Source organism: Epinephelus lanceolatus, chromosome 20 (genome assembly GCF_041903045.1).
Source record: "Epinephelus lanceolatus isolate andai-2023 chromosome 20, ASM4190304v1, whole genome shotgun sequence".
NCBI lineage: Eukaryota > Metazoa > Chordata > Actinopteri > Perciformes > Serranidae > Epinephelus > Epinephelus lanceolatus.
In genome coordinates, this window is record NC_135753.1 from 5,283,320 (window position 1) to 5,301,970 (window position 18,651).

Here is an 18,651-nt window from a genome sequence, read left to right on the forward strand (position 1 = left end):
TATTTATTATTCTGATAACTCTTTTCTGGAGTTTAATTATAGGGTCTATATATGTTCTGTATGTATGTATTTGTATCAAGATTTGTCTTTTAATTCTCATTTAAAACAAATCTCACGGACTGCATTTTTTCATCTGCGTAATATTGCGAAAATTAGGCCTATCCTGATCCGAAAAGATGCAGAAAAATTGGTCCACGCTTTTGTTACCTCAAGGCTGGATTACTGTAACTCTCTATTATCAGGTAGCTCTAGTAAGTCCTTAAAAACTCTCCAGCTAATTCAGAATGCAGCAACACGTGTACTAACAGGAACTAAGAAACGAGATCATATTTCTCCTGTTTTAGCTTCGCTGCACTGGCTCCCTGTAAAATCCAGAATTGAATTTAAAATCCTACTGTTAACTTATAAAGCTCTAAATGGTCAAGCTCCATCATATCTTAGAGAGCTCATAGTGCCATATTATCCCACCAGAACACTGCGCTCTGAGAACGCAGGGTTACTCGTGGTCCCCAAAGTCTCCAAAAGTAGATCAGGAGCCAGAGCCTTCAGCTATCAGGCTCCTCTCCTGTGGAATCATCTTCCTGTTACGGTCCGGGAGGCAGACACCGTCTCCACATTTAAGACTAGACTTAAGACTTTCCTCTTTGATAAAGCTTATAGTTAGGGCTGGCTCAGGCTTGCCCTGTACCAGCCCCTAGTTAGGCTGACTTAGGCCTAGTCTGCCGGAGGACCCCCCTATAATACACCGGGCACCTTCTCTCCTTCTCTCTCTCTCTCTCTCTCTCTCTCTCTCGTATTCTATTACTGCATCTTGCTAACTCGGCCATTCTGGATGTCACTAACTCGGCTTCTTCTCCGAAGCCTTTGTGCTCCACTGTCTCTCAGATTAACTCATATGGCAGCGGTGCCTGGACAGCGTGACGTGTGTGGTTGTGCTGCTGCCGTGGTCCTGCCAGATGCCGCCTGCTGCTGCTGCCATCATTAGTCATTAGTCATACTTCTACTGTTATTATACACATGACTATTGTCACACATGTATACTGCCAGATATTAATACATACTTTCAACATATTGTACCACAGTAGCCAGAACTATAACTATAATATTATTACCTGCATCTCTCTCTCTCTCTCTCTCTCTCTCTGTCTCATTGTGTCATGCGGATTATTGTTAATTTATTATGCTGATCTGTTCTGTACGACATCTATTGCACGTCTGTCCGTCCTGGAAGAGGGATCCCTCCTCAGTTGCTCTTCCTGAGGTTTCTACCGTTTTTTTTCCCCGTTAAAGGGTTGTTTTGGGGAGTTTTTCCTTATCCGCTGCGAGGGTCATAAGGACAGAGGGATGTCGTATGCTGTAAAGCCCTGTGAGGCAAATTGTGATTTGTGATATTGGGCTTTATAAATAAAATTGATTTATTGATTGATTGATTTCCCCAAGCCTCAACACAATATGACATATATGGCATTATAAGTGAAAAATATAATATACGCAGACATTCCTTGTTCAACAAATCCCTAGTTTTATAAATAATACCAATAGATTTAGATAATTTCTGTTTAATATATTCTATATGTGGCTTCCAACTGAATTTATGATCTAAAATTACTCCCAAGAATTTAGTTTCATTAACTCTTTCAATTTCAACTCCATTTAGGATTAATTTCATTTCACAATTAGGCCCAACACCACCAAAGACCATAAATTTTGTTTTATTTTCATTTAATGATAACTTATTGATATCAAACCATTCTTTTAACATGATCAACTCCTTTTCTACAGTTGTCAGCAATTCTTTAATGTCTTGTCCTGAACAAAATAAATTTGTATCATCCGCAAATGTAATAAATTTCAACTTATTAAATACAGTACAAATATCATTCAAATAAAGTATAAATAACTTAGGTCCCAATACCGAACCTTGTGGAACACCACAAGTTACTTTTCTAAAATGTGATGCAGTATTATTAATTTTTACATACTGAAACCTATTAGGGATCCTTCACTCTTTTTCCAGTGGCTTTTAAGGCACCAAATGTGGGTGTTTTGTTGGGGACCTGTCGCTCTTTTCAAGGCAAATTTACCAAAATTACATGGGTTTTTTTGTTTGATTGTTCATTTGTTTTTTAGAGAGAGACCTAAAAGAAAAAAACATGTTTCGTATTTTTTTGGCCATAAACAGGTATGTTTTTACAGACCTGTAGCTCTTGTACCAGAGGCTTTGTAACCTCCATACATGGGTGGTTTTCGGGATATGTCACTCCTTTTTCAGTGGTTTTATAAGCACCAAACATGGGTGTATTTTAGAGACTCATCATTTTTTGCAGCACCTTTTTAGGCAGCAAATGTGGGTGTGTTTCTCTTTCTGCGGCTTTTTTGGGCCAAATGTGGGTATTTTTTTGGGACATGGTGCTCTTTTTTTCATGCTTTTTAGGCACCAAACATGTGATTTTAGGGACCTGTCACTCTTTTTCCAGCAGCTTTTTCGCCAAAACCTATTTGTGTTTTTAGGTACCCATTGTTCTTTTTCCAGCAGGAATAGTACTATGAAAAGCAGTTGTTTTCACAGAGATATTAATGCTTTTCCTACCAGGATTGTACTCCCAAAACAGGGTAATTTAAGCCAAAAACATGATCTTTTATAACCATGTGGTTTTTGTGTCTAAACCCAACCACATATTATCCACAGCATTGTTGAAAAGGAAAGTTTCAACGTATCTGCTACATAATAACGTACAAATGTAACATCTCCATGGTTTGCAGAAACATACAATGCCAAGATTTATTCTGTCTCCATCAATCAATCACATTATAATCAACCTTCTCAAACTGACATATTCATCCTTTAATATTCATCTGTAATATAAAATCAAAAGTTAAAGTTTGCCTATTTAAGTAAGGAGCCTGAGCCTCTTCCCTTCATGTGAAATTCAAAGCAGAGTTTAAATGCCTCACAAGCAGCGGTGAGAAAACAAAACAAATGTCAGCAGTTGTTTTCTCAGCATTATCAGATGGTTTTATGGTTTATGCAGCAGACTGAGCCAGACTGTCATTAATTCAACACCATGTCAGCTCTGTGCTGGGCTCCAGCCAACCATCACAACTGAATCTAAACTATTTTATCTATTAGACTTCTGGCTCAGGATTACAGGAAAATGAGCAGTCCAAGGCCAAAAGTGGCTCCAACAAATGTTGCTAGAGGCTCATTATTGCTCTTATACGAATAGCAGGATTTAGGTTTTCCCTACAAAAGTGTTGGCATGGAACAGATTTAACAACTCACAGCTTACAATGCCAACACTGTAAAATGCTGCATATAAAACAAGAACTGCCATCATGTTCAAATCAGCAGCTTCTATGTTCATTTAATGTGTTTTATAGGAAAATGTATGATTTAATGACTTTCCTGATAGTAGAAATCAGTAGAAACAGCTTCCACAAAGATGTGACTGTAATGAATAAAATGAGTAATTTCATCTTATTCATGGTGATCCTACTAACATGTATGGTGTGTGTATCTACAGTCTGATATATCTTCATCCTCCACAGTTGTAAAAACACACCAGTGAGTCACACTGTTGTTCCTCCATCACCATAAACACACACACTGAAGTTATTTTGACTCAATCCCACACATGCCATCCTGCTGACAAAAATACACACTAGAGCTCTAAATGTGGATTAATCCACCACAAAAAATAGTCCTTAACAACAACCATTTTTTTGCCCATTTGTTTTATAAAAACTACAGTGAGCAGCTGTTTGACGAAATCACTGATAAAAGTATATATTTGTGTTTTTAAAGATTTACATCTTCAGCGGGAACCAATGGGTTTGGGGCTGAGAGCCACAACAGAGCAGTCGCCAGAGAAAAATGTTGGCATTTTACATTTCTGCAAACCATGACCATACGTGATATTTTCAAGTTTCCACGTGTCATAGCAGCGTTTCAAAAGTGATGTAGCATATGAGCTAACTATGTCATCCGAAGGTGGAGGGGATGGTGGATGGTGCTATCACCTAGGTGAGATGTGGTGCAGACCACTGTTCAAGACCAACAAACAACAATGCCAGTTGTGTTTTGTGTTTTTCGCTGTGTTTCCAGCAGCGTCCTAGGTGTGGGTGTATTTAGCGACCTGTTTTTCCAGCTGGGATTTTTTTTTTTTTTTTTTTTTTTTTTACTTTATTAATCCCCCTGAGGGGAAATTAAATTTTTCACTCTTTTTGTCATTAACACACAGGTCCGAAAGAGGACCTATACAATACATGCACAAAGTGGAGAGATGTCAGAGTGAGGGGGCTGCCCTCGAAACTTCGTTGCTCTTCCTGCAGGGACTGTGCCCCCAAAACAAATCAAAGCAAATCATTATCTTTTTTGATTGTCGCTTTAATGAAATTTGTTTGTTTGCATCTTTGAATACTTTATGAATTATAAATGATAATAAAATTGACCAGGATGAACCTGAACACAGTTGAGGTTTTGTCTCTGTTTGTCTCCTGTAGGTGGTGGCGATTGACGTGGACATGGCATTCTTTGAGCCAAAGATGAGGGACATCCTAGACCAGAACTGCAGCAGCGATGATGACTGTAACTTCTTCGACTGCTCGTCCTGGTGCAACCTGAACAAACGCAGGTGCAGCCCCCGCCGTCGCAACAGCAACCTGCAGGTGAGACTGAGACCGACAGGTTTGTCCTGTGAGGTGGCACACTAAGAAACTGGTGTGTGGTAGGATATCATGGCAGAATGATCAAGCTTTCTGACTGATGTTTGTTGATGATGAAATGAAACAAACTCTGACTCTGAAACTCTGAGTCACAGTAAACAGCCCCCATAACATGACTTGATCATTTATGTTTTTTAGTTTTATTTAAAAAACTGTCAAACTTTTAAGAGTTACTAAAAATGATTACTCAGTCCAAGGCAGCACTGTTGTGGTTTATGTCTTGTATGAAATGACTTTATTAGTATTCAGTACATTAACATATTTTTATTTCTGGGATTTATATAAATTTCTATGTTGAGAGACAATGTTCACACAATAAATAAATGACTTAGTATTTTTAATCAAAATAATTCTATTATTGTAAAGAACATTTGTTTGAACTGTGGTCAAATATCTAATTATTATTTTAGGAAAGTGACTCAAAATTGTTATTAATTATTATTATTTCAGATCATTAGTTTAATTTAATTAATTAAAACTTAGAAAACCATTTTTTACTGTAATTGATCTGTTTTAAAAGTGTATTTATTGTTTAAATTCAGAGGCAGGTGTCTTTAAGAATTTGAAATAATCAAAACACACTGATGCAAACATCTTCGAAAAATAAAAACCTTTGAGATTTAAAAACACAAGAAAACAAAAGCTGCATAATTCGGATTTTAATTAATCAATTTTAGGATTTCTGTAATATCTTAGACTTTTAATATCTGCACTTTTGCCATTAGCACTAGAAATGCTGCACAAATATTTATTGTTTAAATAACGATTAATCTTATTTTGTCTGAATTAATTCCCAAACGTTCTTTTTTTTTTTTTTTTTGCTTTTTGCTTTTCTGTGTATTCAGTACACATCCTGTTAGAATCTTCTCTTTTATATCATTGGTAACCCATACAGAAGTGTTTTCTCCTGACAGAAAACTTAAACCGAGGCCTCAACACCCGCTTGCTGCCGTGCGTCCTCCTTGGCCCTAAAGAAGCTGCCTGATAAATGACAGGGTTGTGTTTTCTCAAGAATTCTGGGTAATCCATCTTTCAAAACATTTAATTATAGGTGTGGAGCAAAGCGGCGTGTGGAATGATAATTACTGATCTGAGAACGGGAGGTTTGAACCCACTGGTATATTCTGTTTAAATCCTGCATGCAGAAATATTTTATTAGAAATGTGCTTTTAATTCACATTTTTTTTCACACACTTTAAGAGTTGTATTTTCCTATTGAACATGTGTGAATGTTTTTCTGAAGGTTCAGTGTCCAGAGGAAATAAATTAATCTGTGAAATGTTGTTTGTTAAAATGTTAACATTATTACTATGAGCAGTACATATTGAAAGAGGTGATAAAATTGTTTAAATAACGATTAATCTTATTTTGTCTGAATTAATTCCCAAACGTTCTTTTTTTTTTTTTTTTTTTTTTTTTGCTTTTTGCTTTTCTGTGTATTCAGTACACATCCTGTTAGAATCTTCTCTTTTATATCATTGGTAACCCATACAGAAGTGTTTTCTCCTGACAGAAAACTTAAACCGAGGCCTCAACACCCGCTTGCTGCCGTGCGTCCTCCTTGGCCCTAAAGAAGCTGCCTGATAAATGACAGGGTTGTGTTTTCTCAAGAATTCTGGGTAATCCATCTTTCAAAACATTTAATTATAGGTGTGGAGCAAAGCGGCGTGTGGAATGATAATTACTGATCTGAGAACGGGAGGTTTGAACCCACTGATATATTCTGTTTAAATCCTGCATGCAGAAATATTTTATTAGAAATGTGCTTTTAATTCACATTTTTTTTCACACACTTTAAGAGTTGTATTTTCCTATTGAACATGTGTGAATGTTTTTCTTAAGGTTCAGTGTCCAGAGGAAATAAATTAATCTGTGAAATGTTGTTTGTTAAAATGTTAACATTATTACTATGAGCAGTACATATTGAAAGAGGTGATAAAAATAATTAACAGTTTATGTTACTATTTTATCTCGTCCTTGTTTTCAGTAAATTTCAGTGTTGACTGACCAATAAAACATTGTGGAAATAATCATTTAAAAGCACAAATTTGTTAAAGGTATAAAATCCCAATTTTAATAATAGAAAAGAAAAACCTTTATGAATAAATGTGAATGACTGTAATTAATCCAGACTCATTCACTTTATATCACAAAGATTGATCCCAAATGCTCCTTTTATTTATTTATTGCTTTCTGTATTGTATGTCTTTTAAATACTTCAAATATTAAAGAAAATGTTGATGTTCCCCTCACTGTTGGCACCGATGATATTAGAGATGCAACATCTGGGTCATCAGGAGGCAATGTGTACAGGTATTTCACTGTTTTTATTTTGCTTGATTTCATTTTTATGCACCTGCTGCTTTACACAATTCTTATATTCATTCTGTAAATACATAAACCTATAATCTAAACAATGTTTGTTTCTTCACAAATTACACTTCAAAGAATGCACAACATTTTGTAAATTTGTATTTTTATTCCAAAACATCTAAGATTAAAATTAAAAAGTCTGAATTTGTAAAAGCAGGAAACCATGATTTGGTTTTTGTCTTTTTTTCTTTCTCTCAGTACAGTTTACTTGTTAAAATTGTTCTGATCAGTGTCTGAATTTTTCTTTTTATGTTTAGCTTTGTTGTTTTGTTGCAGTTCTTATTATTCTAACTATTAGCTTGCATTAGGTGATACTGCAGAAACTGTTGAGAGGTTTTGTGTAAATAAAGTTAAAAACAACATTATCACATTTTAACATCTTGTATTTTTGGTAATTACCTGGAGCAAAAACTTTAGTTTCATGAAAGTTCATGATAGCAGAATGGCATTTTAGTCACATTATTATTGTAATTATTATTTTCATCATTATTATTATTATTAGTAGTAGTAGTAGCAGTAGTAGTAGTAGTACTATCATGGTGGCTGTAGCAGCATCACATTGAATATATGTTACCAATAAAATTATATGTTACACAATTATATGTTACATCACATTATTATAAGTTGCTTTCCTTTTCTTTAAGCAGGAGTTGTATTATTAGCAGTATTAATATGAAATTATTTCCATCTGTAGAGATGGGATTTAACTTATATAGTAATTTACTTATATTGTATATTTAAAGAAGGCATTTAGTCAGTGTAATTCTGAAAGCAACATAATGTCTCATCAAATTATTAAATAATTACATACATTATTGGGACTTTCCACTAATTCACATTGTATTCAGAATACTTTAATTTATACAATAACAAGAATACTACTACTACTACTACTATTACTACTACTAATAATAATAATGATAACAACCTATATTTTGCCTCCACATCAGCAGTAACTTGAAGCCATTTTGAAGCATCGGCCCGTCACACTTGGAAGAAGCATCAGGGACACAAAGCAGGACATCACCATCATCACCATGACAACGCCGGGACAGACTCTCATCACCCTGCCGACTCCTGTATCACATGTCATATGATAAGAGATACCTGCATTCATCAGAGGAGAATATGTGTGAATATGAGACGGATGGAAAATATTTTTGTGAGAGCAAAGACTTTGATGTGATGCACAAACATGAAAGCATCTGACGGAGGGGAGGAGCGAGAATGCAGACTCTAGGAATTTTTACTTCTTATACAAACCAGAAGAAAAACAGATCTGTAACAGTCGCTAGTCATAATTAAAGGCTGTTACAAAAAATAGAAATTAGAAAGAAAAAAAAAGAAAACTAGGAAAGAAAACAATTTTAAAAAGGGCAAGTGGGAAAAAATTTAGTAAGGACGGAGTTAAAGGAGTTAAAACAATCTACAGAAAACTGACAAGAGATGTTAAAATATATATGAACAGAAAAAATTAAAAATAGGAAAAATAACCAAAGATGAGAGGTGAGGAGAAAACACAAATTAGAGAAACTACAATTAAAAGAAGTTGAAATGCAAAAATGAAGAGAAAACATAAGAGATTATTGGAAAATAAAATTTAAAAGGTTCGAAAAAATATGTGATTTAAAGGAATAAAAGAATGAAATAAATCTAGGAGAGAAAAAAGGAGAGGAGAAAGAAAGTGTAAAAGAGAAAGAAGGAATGAAATATAGATGAAAAGCTAAAATAATTGAAGAGAAAAAATCAAAGAGAAGTAATCTAAATCCACAAAAAAAAATAATCTAAATAACCAGGATAAACAAATCTAGATAATCAAAGACAAAACAAAATGGTCGATAACAAAAATCCTAAATAACAAAAAAGGAAGTCAAAAAAATGTGCTGAATGGAGAAATGAAGAGTTGAGCAGGAAAAAAGATAAGATGGGAAAAGTGTAAAATGATGAACAAAGGACAGGGAGAACACAGAAGAAAGATGTTATGAGCAGACTAGACACTAGACAGAAGGTGCTGATGACACAGTGATGACACGCTGCTATCCGATTGGTCCACCTGAGACTCCACAGGTGTCTCCTGAGCACGACCTCTGACGACCCTGTCTGTCAATCGTCTCCTCACAGAAAGGAGCCATTGTCTTTTGAACTGTGTGTGATGACTGATTGATAATGAAAAGTGAGGCATCATCTGCATAATGACGTAGAAACAAAAAGCATTTAGGATCACTCAGCTTTTGTCTTTTCTTTTGTCTTCTTGCCCTCTTTACCTTTCCTTCCCTGCCCTCTTTCTCTAAATGTTCCTTTATTTTTCCACTTGGCTACTGTCCTCCTCTTTCCTCACCTCATTTCCTTTTCTCTTTTCCTTTCACTTTCATTCTTTCCCTTTTCCCCCGTCTCTGTCCTTTCTTTGCATTTTTATTTTCTCCCACATTTTTTGCCCCTCACTTCTTTTCATCTCTCATCTTTACTGTTGTCCTTCTCTTTCATTCCCACTCCTCTTCTTTATCCCCTATTTCTACCTCTTGTCCACTCGTCTCTTTGCTGTCCTTTATTTTCTCTTCACAGTATTTTCATACTTCACCATTTTCATGCTGCTTTCTACTTTTCTGTTCCCGTCTCGTCTCCTTCATCTCTTCTTTACTGCTTTATAACTTCCTTTCCCCTTGTCCTTGTCATTACCTACTAACTTTCCCTTTCATCTCCTCTCTCTTATCTTTTTCATTTCATCTAATCTTTTGTCTTTTATTATGTTTCCTCTTAACTTCCCCTCCTCTCTCCACTTGGTCTCATCTCGTTTGTTTTGCCTCTTTTCTTTTCTCTAACTTTCCTTTCATCGTCACCTTCATCCCTCCTTTTCTTTCCACTTTTCTTTTACTTTTTCTCATAATCCATAATTCTGCTATATTTTCGCTCCTCTCCTTTCCTCTCTCCTCTCTTCTCTGCTTCTTATCTTCCTTTTTTTCACTCCAAGCATCTTCACTCTTAGTCTTCCGATGATCTCATCTCTCTCCCTTCTTTTTCTTATCTTTACTCCACATCTTCACACCTTTCTTCTTCTTTTCTCTTCAGGTAATTTGTGAGAAGATCTTCAGGCCATGGTTTTCTCCCACACTGCTCGGGGCCAAAGCTGGTCTCCCTCTGCAGGTAGGATTGTTTTTTATTTACTTTTATATTTATATTATTTATTTACATTCATTTTTTGTACAGAGATTTATCTAAAATTATGCTTATAGTATTCATTAATATACTTTATTTTCTATCTTTATTTTTATTGTCTTTTTTTTTTTTTTAGATAAATGCAGCAGCAACACACTGAACCAATCATTATCTAATGTTCTCTATATTTATATTCATGTATATATTCAATCATCTTTGGTGGCTGGTCAAATGGAGACAATAAAAATGATTCAAATGTAAGACTTGCCATATATAAAAATATCTTTAAAGAACTTCTTGATATTTATTTTTACAGAATTAAATGAGCAACTTATTTCAGGCATGCTTCATCAGGCTTACTTATCGCCTTTTACTTTAAGTCAAGTCAGCTTTATTTCTACATCCTAAAATTCCAATTTTGTCTTAGAGGGATTCCCAACCAGCACAACATACTGTATGAAGGGTTCTGTTGTTAGACCTTCAACTCAGAAAACAGCCCAGTCACCAGAATAAAACATTGGCATTGTACATTTCTGCAAACCATGGATACAAATTTGTATGTTTCATAGCAGAGTTTCTAAAATGAAGTAGTATATGAGCTGACTTTGTCATCAGGAAGTGGAGAGGATGGTGGATGGTGTGACACCTTGGCGAGATACCTGTAAGACATGTGGGCGATGCCTGCCAAGCTGCAGACCACTGTTCAAGACCAACAAACAACAAAAATGGTTGTTTTTAGCATCCTATTTCCGCTTCTCCAGCAGCTTTTGTGCTACCAAATGCGGGTATTTTAAACCAACTGAGCTCAGTCCATAGGGACTTGGGTTGGGAACTGGAGGGTTGCTGGTTTGAGTCCCTCAAGTCCAAGTACGGTAGCTGGGGAGGTGCCAGTTCACCTCCCAGCCACTGCTAAGGTGCCCTTGAGCAAGGCACTGAACCCCCAACTGCTCAGGGTGCCTGTCCAAGGCAGCCCCCTCACCCTGACATCTCTCCATTTAATGCATGTATAGGTCCTGTCTGTGCATATGTGTGTATTTCGGGCCTGTGTGTATTTGAGAACAAAGTGAAAAAAATTTGTATTTCATCTCAGGGATTAATAAAGTTCTTCTTCTTTTTTTTCTTCTTCTTCCAAATCATGTGCTTTTCCTAACCATAACTAAGTGGTTTATGTGCCTAAACACACATTAACCACAGCGTTGTTAAAATATAAAGTTTAAACGTATCTGCTTAATAATATCAACTTACAAACGTAACATATTTGTGGTTTTCAGAAACGTACGATACAAACATATTTTCTGGTGACTGAGCTGCAGAAAAAGGAAAATCATCACAAAAAACTGGAACTGCAGGAAGACACGAAAGCAGGTATCACTCCTGCAGAGCAGAAAGACATGCATTAGATGTCATGTGAACAGAATAAAGTGAAATGACAAGAGCAATAGTGCAATATGAAGAAACAAAATGACAACAATAATAATGATAATAATACTTTTTATTTCACCTTTCATCTTTACCTTTCAAAAAACCCAAGGTCACCTTGCAGAGCATAAAATACTGATGTTAGGCTGACAAACTACAAACTTATTATATTAAATTCAAAAAAGTGTAGTGGGTTAGAGAGAAACTTTTAGCTGCTTTGATGCTAAAACAGTTTTTAGGTTTAAGAATTTCATGGGTCTTTTTCAGAAAATCCAAATTTAAAATCATCTTCTGTGTCTTTTCAGGTGGAGTTGCAGCGAGCGGTGCAGGAGTGTTCAGAAACAGATGGAGGTGTGGATGAGAAGGAGGAGGATGGAGGAGGAGGAGAGGCAGATCAGAGCAGGGACGTCCATCAGCGCCTCTTCAGCATCCTGACGCGCCTCCTCAAGGAAGGAGGGGCCTCGGGTGAGAGGACAAGGGTCTGGGAGGAGAAGGGCCACGTCCACACTGCACTCAACTTCTGAGGAGATGAAGTGGAGACTGTAAGGGACCTATGAATGGCCCTAGTGATAACAGGTCCCCACTAAAGGGAGAGCCTCAGACATACACATGTGCACTCTTTCTACAGGAGGAAAATCAGTTTCTTCTTTGGGAAGTTTTGAACAAAAAAAAGGTGGGGACAGAGATGTTGAAACACTCATCCTGGAAACTAATTACCCTCATGGAGAAAACACAGATGTTTGTTTACACATTTGCTGATAGAAAAGTATGAAATCAGAGCTGCAGTTTTAGCCACCAGCATGATGTTTCAATCCAGACTGATTTTTAACAAATATGGCCCATTTCTGTCATTATTACATTATATCTGGTCAAAACATGAACTATAAATATATACTATATAGCTAAAAGTATACGCTTGTCTATTTGGTTTGTTTCTTCTGGTTTTGGCCTCTTTGTTCCCCTAAAGGGAAATCTTAATGCTGAGGCAAACAACAATATTTTAGACAATAATGTTCTTCCATTCTGGGATGAGATGAACTGTGATTCAGACCTCATCACCAACACCAGTGTTGGAATTCATGTGTCTGAATGGGATCAAATCCTTGCAGCAGGTTCAACATCTGGTCGAAAGACTGAAACCAGGAGAGCGGAGGCTGGCATACTTTTGTGTACATCTTTGGGTAATATACACAAACCAGATTTTGCATCTCAGTTTCAACTGTTTCTTTATTGTCAATGTGCCTCCAGATTTTTTTCTGGATGTAAAAATGTTTAATAATGTTGTGATTGCAGAAAATCACATTGGATTTTGTCAACGTCTTGACCAGGACTGTAATGCTGAGTAAGTGAGCTCAGCAATGCCTTAAGTGTCACCTCATCAGAGGAACATTTTATGGATCCTCTCAGGGGTGAATTCACAGAGGATTTTTGCGGCTGCTGATAAAATCATGAATTGAGCAATGTAACCACTATCTGCCCCGTCTCGGGGTCTGATTCACCAAAGATATTACACTAATTATATTGCAGCACAAACACAGCCATAAAGTGTTTGCAGCTGACTGAAATTATCTAGGTGGTGAAGTATAAATGTTACCTTTGCAGAACAGGCAGAACAATGGCAGAGTGAAAAAAAGTGATCAATGTTCAGATGACGTGCTACAGGTGCAGAGGAATTTCTCAAAACTTTATGCAGGAATTTAAATGTGACAGAGAGAAACTGTATTTATGATTTGTTGTCTGTTAGTACGCTTCAGATCCGACCAACTCTCTTAAGACACTAAAAATTTTACTGTAACTGTGTGGCTGGTAGCGCTGATCTTTGTGAACTGGACTGTATTTGCAGTGAAGCTCACTTGCATAGAAAGGGGCCAATTTTGCACCAAATGTATGCATATTACCTGATTTAAATATGTGAAAATAAGCACAGGAGCATCAAGACACTGTTTGCTTGACAGCGCAGTTCTGGTGCATTTTGTCCTTTGTGGGTGCATTTGAAAATTACATGGTTTCCATTTGTGCAGGTTTAGCAGCTGTAAAAATTACAATATCCTTTGTGAATTCACCCATCAAAGTTTTTTCCTCCTTTATGTATCCTGTTAGTCTCAGTGAGATTTTTAAAAAAAATCTCTCGTTTGAAGAGAGACTGCAGTAAGAAAACAACTGTGTAGATAAATGTAAGCTGCAGACAAGCTGTAACAATGTACTAATTGTATTAACTACTAATTAATAAGTAAGTAAGTAAATAAATGACTAATAGCTGTCTTGGTCATTTTTAGGCTTTCAGTTTGGGTTTTTAAAAGTAGATAACTATTATTTGTTTGGTTGTAACCGCTGCAGTTTCAACAGTTTATTCAAAACTGTAGCAAACAACGTACCCCAAACTTACATATCTGTCATATTACAACATCATCTCATCGCTACTCATCATATACTGCCACTTAGGTAGGACCCCGGCATTACTATAATGACGCAGGGGCCAGAGCCTTTTTTGTTCTATCTTGACGCAGAAGGGGTCGGTGGTCAGATTTAGGCAACAATACTACTTGGTTATGGTTTGGGTAAGATAGCTGATGGCACTTAATGTTATCCAGCTTTGTGTGGCACAAATGCGGTGGTGAGAAGGGGTAGGCAGTGAGCTTTAGGCAGCAATACTACTTGGTTATGATTAGAAAACAATTGCAGATGTCACTAAAAACATACATGTCTTTAAATAGCGCAAACACGGCTATAAGTAGGTGATCAGCGGTTAGGTTTAGGCAAAAACACTGCTTGGTTATGGTCAGGGAAAGATACCAGATGTCGCTAAAAAAACTCCTGGCTTTGTGTGGCACAAATGCGGCAGTCAGTATGGGTCACCTGTTGGGTTTAGGCAAAAACACTACTTAGTTATGGTTAGGAAAAAAGTATGCATCACAGTAAAAAAACACCCAGCTTTGTGTGGTACAAATATGTCTGTGAGAAGGCATCGGTGGTTAGGTTTAGGCAACGCTACTTGGTTATGGTTATGGTTATGGAAAAGACTGCCGATGTTGCTTAAAAAAAAGCAAGCTTTGAGTGGCATGAATGCAGCTGGAAAGGCAGCAGTGTGTCGCTAAAAAAACATCCAGCTGTAATTGGCACAAGCGCTGCAACTGATGTTATTTGTTGGTCTCGAACACTTGCTCTCCTGGGTCAAAGTCCAGTGCTTGTTGGAATCACTATTATGACATCTGGGACGCTGTCCAAGCCATGTATTTTGAGGCAATGGGAGTGAGACCAGGCTGGATATTAATTGTGAGCAGAATTAATAATTCCTCCCTCAAGGTGTTCTTGAGATATTGTGTTTATGAGGAAGAGACTGACCGGGTCACACTGACTTTGCCCTTTGACCACCAACATCAAATCAGTTCATCACTGAGTCCAAGTGGACGTTTGTGCCAAATTTAAGGAAATTTTCATCATTGTATCCTATTAGTGTAAAATAATTTTGCCATAATTAGCAAATTATGAGTTATGGCCAAAAAAATGTTTTGTGAGGTCACAGTGACCTTCGACCCCCAAAATCGAATTAGTTCACAGTTGAGTAAATATTTGTGCAAAATTTTAAAAAATGTCCTCATGGTGTTCTTGAGATGTTGCGTTCACAAGAATAGGATGGACAGATACACCTACATTCATACATAGGTATAGACAGAAAACCCAAAAACATAATACCTCTGGCTATGTCTATCGGTGGTAGGGAAGCATAAAATTGGAATCTGTCACTAACATACATACCTAAAGTATGGCTGGGTGATTAATCAAATTCTATTTTTGATAACGACTTTGGCTCCAAATACTATAAAAACAAGATAGTTGAAATTAAATGATTATTTGGCGCATTCTGTTTTGTAATGATGGTCCTGTTTTGACTTGTGTTATGAATCCACCACTTTCATTTATTTATCTATTTTTTTTTTTACTTTTATTTTTTTATCAAATTATATTGAAAAGTTCAAATTAATCTGCTATCATAAAGTTTTCTCTTAAATTCAAGAAATGCATGATGTTTCCAAAGTCAATAAGTAATCATGTTGAATAATTCGGATCTTAAAGTTGACCAAAATAATCCTGTTTGTTTGTTTTTGTTTTTTTCCCAAAATTAAGCAGCCCTACTTACAAAGCCCTTTCGTTGCCCGACTGATTCATTTGTGTTTTGGTGTTCATGTCTGAGGTCAGACTGGATCACATGGATTCAGTCAGCTTTATTGCCATGATTTGTGAAGACTAACGGTCTCTCAGGTACCAGGCTTCTGTAAATAGAAATATTCATATGTAAAGCTGAGTTGAATAATAAAATGTGTGCTGATGTTCTACTGCGTGTCACCAAGAGTCCGGACCCACAGCTGGGGCCTGTATCACAAAGCAGGATTAATGTCTTAGCGAGGTAACTTCAGGGTTAACCCTGGGTTTTCGGTCTCACAAAGCCGGTTCAGTTCTTATCGGGGTAGATCACCATGGTAACTTACTCTGAACGGCTATCCTGCTCCGGAGCAGGGTAAGTTCAGGGTTGAATCTGATCCTATAAAAAGCACCACCCACTGGCCAATCAGCTGTTCGGAAAAAAATGACTCCGCTGACAGAAATGCAGCCCAGTCATGATGGGAAGTTTAATTCATTTGATTGATTTTGATTTGAAAGTTTATTTTGAACATTAAAAAAGAAAAGAAAGCAACAACAACAGACAATGAAAAGATTGTTCAAAAAGGAGTGGAAAGAAGTCAAAATTTCATCTCACCCCTTCATAAGAAAGAAACTGATCATTTGCGGACACTTAATATATTAGTGCCAACATTTTGTTTTGTTGGAGGAAATGATCCCTGTTAAAGATAATGGGCCTAACTGACAGCTTTGCTGCTGGAAATGTGGAAAGTAGCCTATCATGTCTACACTTCATGGTGTTTGAGGGATTTTCCTTTTTGTTTTTTAAAGAGGGAGACTAGGTATATTTTTGCACAGCTGTTAATTTCTAACACAGCTCAATATCAGGATGATTTTATTCAGACTATCAATTTGGTGTTGGTATGATTTAATTGTGGTGTCAGCTTTAAGCTTTATTGTAGCATATATAACGTTATGACAAAGAAGACCAATTTATCAGACGCAATGATGTTAGACGATAATTGTAATACACGCAATTCATCTGCGCAGCATTGATTTCATGGGATTCAAGGATGTGATCAGTGTCAGATGTACAGGTACAGGTACTGTAGCTACTTGAACCAGTGATGAGTAATTTAACCTACACATCATTTTATTTGCTACCTTGTTTTGTCTTGATTTTTCCCTCTCTCCTCCTCTATTTCTTCTTTCCTGACCCGTTTCTTTTTCTTCTCTATCATGTGATTTCATTGATGTTTTGACAGGGGAATTTCTTTGATAAGCTTTTAGTGGCTTCTAACCTCTCCGGTACTTTTCTTTTTTTAATCTTGTAAATTTTATACTGTCTGTTTTTAACATTATGTGCAAATAATCTAAACTAAAAAAACATTATTCATCCTGTTATGCGTTGCCACACGTTTCCTCCTCCTGCAGCTGCCACGGTGTTGGCCTTTTCTGTAATGTTGCTTTTCTTCTCCTCATATTTTAGTAGAATTAATCTCTGATCCTCACGAGAAATACTTTTTTCTCCCTCACATACGGCGCTCTGTGAGGACGCTCAGTGACGCTCAGTGACACTGCGCTTCTCCCATGATTGTGATTGGTCCGCTGCGTGCACGTTCACAGCTCTTGATAAAGCAACCCTGGGTTGAGTTACCGAGTTGATATCCAGCGTCGTGATACCGATTATCCTGATTGCCATTGTTAGGGTTAGTCAACCCAGGATAGGTTTGGGTAACCCAGGAAAGGTTGATCTTGCTTCGTGATACAGGCCCCTGCTGCATGTTTGTCATTAATATCTTCCAGAGGGATGCTGGGAAAAGGTAGACCGACTCTTTTCATTAAACCAAAAATTTGTTGATGATGGCGAGAAACTAAAAGGTTTTCAGATGAGAAACTCTAAGGTTTTTTTAATTTTAAGTTTTTCCTGCACAGTGTCAACAGAACTTCAACACAGCACTTAAAGCTGCAGACAGATCTGGTACCTCTGTGTTAACAGAGTGAGACTTGCCCCACCCGTCTGACATAATTCAAACATAGTTTTAGCTAACTAGCATATGTGTATGGAGAGATGGAATATGGGGAGAAAATGAGGAACCGTACACGATGGTAAACAAAACGTAACAAATTTATGCATATTAGAGTCATGTTACGTCAACAGCTACAAAAATAAATTCACTGTTACATTATAGGTTATATACAGAAGATTACTTTAACAATTACTTTCATCACACACACACAACTTTTTTCCTTAATTTTCAAGGATTTTACTGATTCCATGATTTTTCCAGGTTTTCCATGACCATGGAAAAACTATTTTCTCTGAAATCAAGTAGAGGTACTCTGCTACATTTATCTGAGAGTCTCAGTTACTGTACATATTAAGATTCTTCCACTTAAGACATATAAAGACTTTTTAAAATATGTTTCAGGGTTTCCCACACATTCATTTAATGAAGCTCAGCGTAAGTTCAATCAGGTAGACCTTTCTGTGCTCATTCATTCACAGTTCCCTCTCTCTCTCACTCCCACTACTTCCTCCAATCAGCTGCCTCCGGAAATGCACTCTTCTAGCTGTCCTTTCGTAATTAGCCACGACCTCCATCAGCCAATCAGGTTGTCACTACGAGATTTTAAATCTGTTCTCTCCTCTGGTGTTTTCAGCTGTCATTCTAAGCAGAATCGCCGCAGACAATTGCTTACCTTACCTTTTCCCTGCAGTCTCTTGTTGATTGTACAGCCTTGTGCGATTCCCCAGTAGCAGCGGAATCATCTCTCATTCATCAAGTCCTCCAGTTCAGGTTATTTCACCTGTTTATAAGCAGTGTTGGGTAAGGGTTACTTTAAAAGTAATCAAAGTAT

At 36.9% G+C, this 18,651-nt stretch overlaps 1 protein-coding gene across 2 annotated transcripts in view; it reads left to right on the top strand.

Annotated features, from left to right (window-relative positions):
- dipk1c (divergent protein kinase domain 1C) overlaps positions 1 to 13,936 on the top strand; it is a 124,837-nt gene extending 110,901 nt beyond the window's left edge. For both annotated transcript variants that reach the window (XM_078162594.1, XM_033638781.2), the window contains 3 exons: positions 4,504 to 4,668; positions 10,165 to 10,239; positions 11,976 to 13,936. In XM_078162594.1, the coding sequence (XP_078018720.1) occupies positions 4,504 to 4,668; positions 10,165 to 10,239; positions 11,976 to 12,194 (459 nt within the window). In that variant the 3' untranslated portion in view covers positions 12,195 to 13,936. The remainder of the gene's footprint in view (positions 1 to 4,503; positions 4,669 to 10,164; positions 10,240 to 11,975) is intronic.
- The last annotated feature ends 4,715 nt before the right edge of the window (positions 13,937 to 18,651 follow it).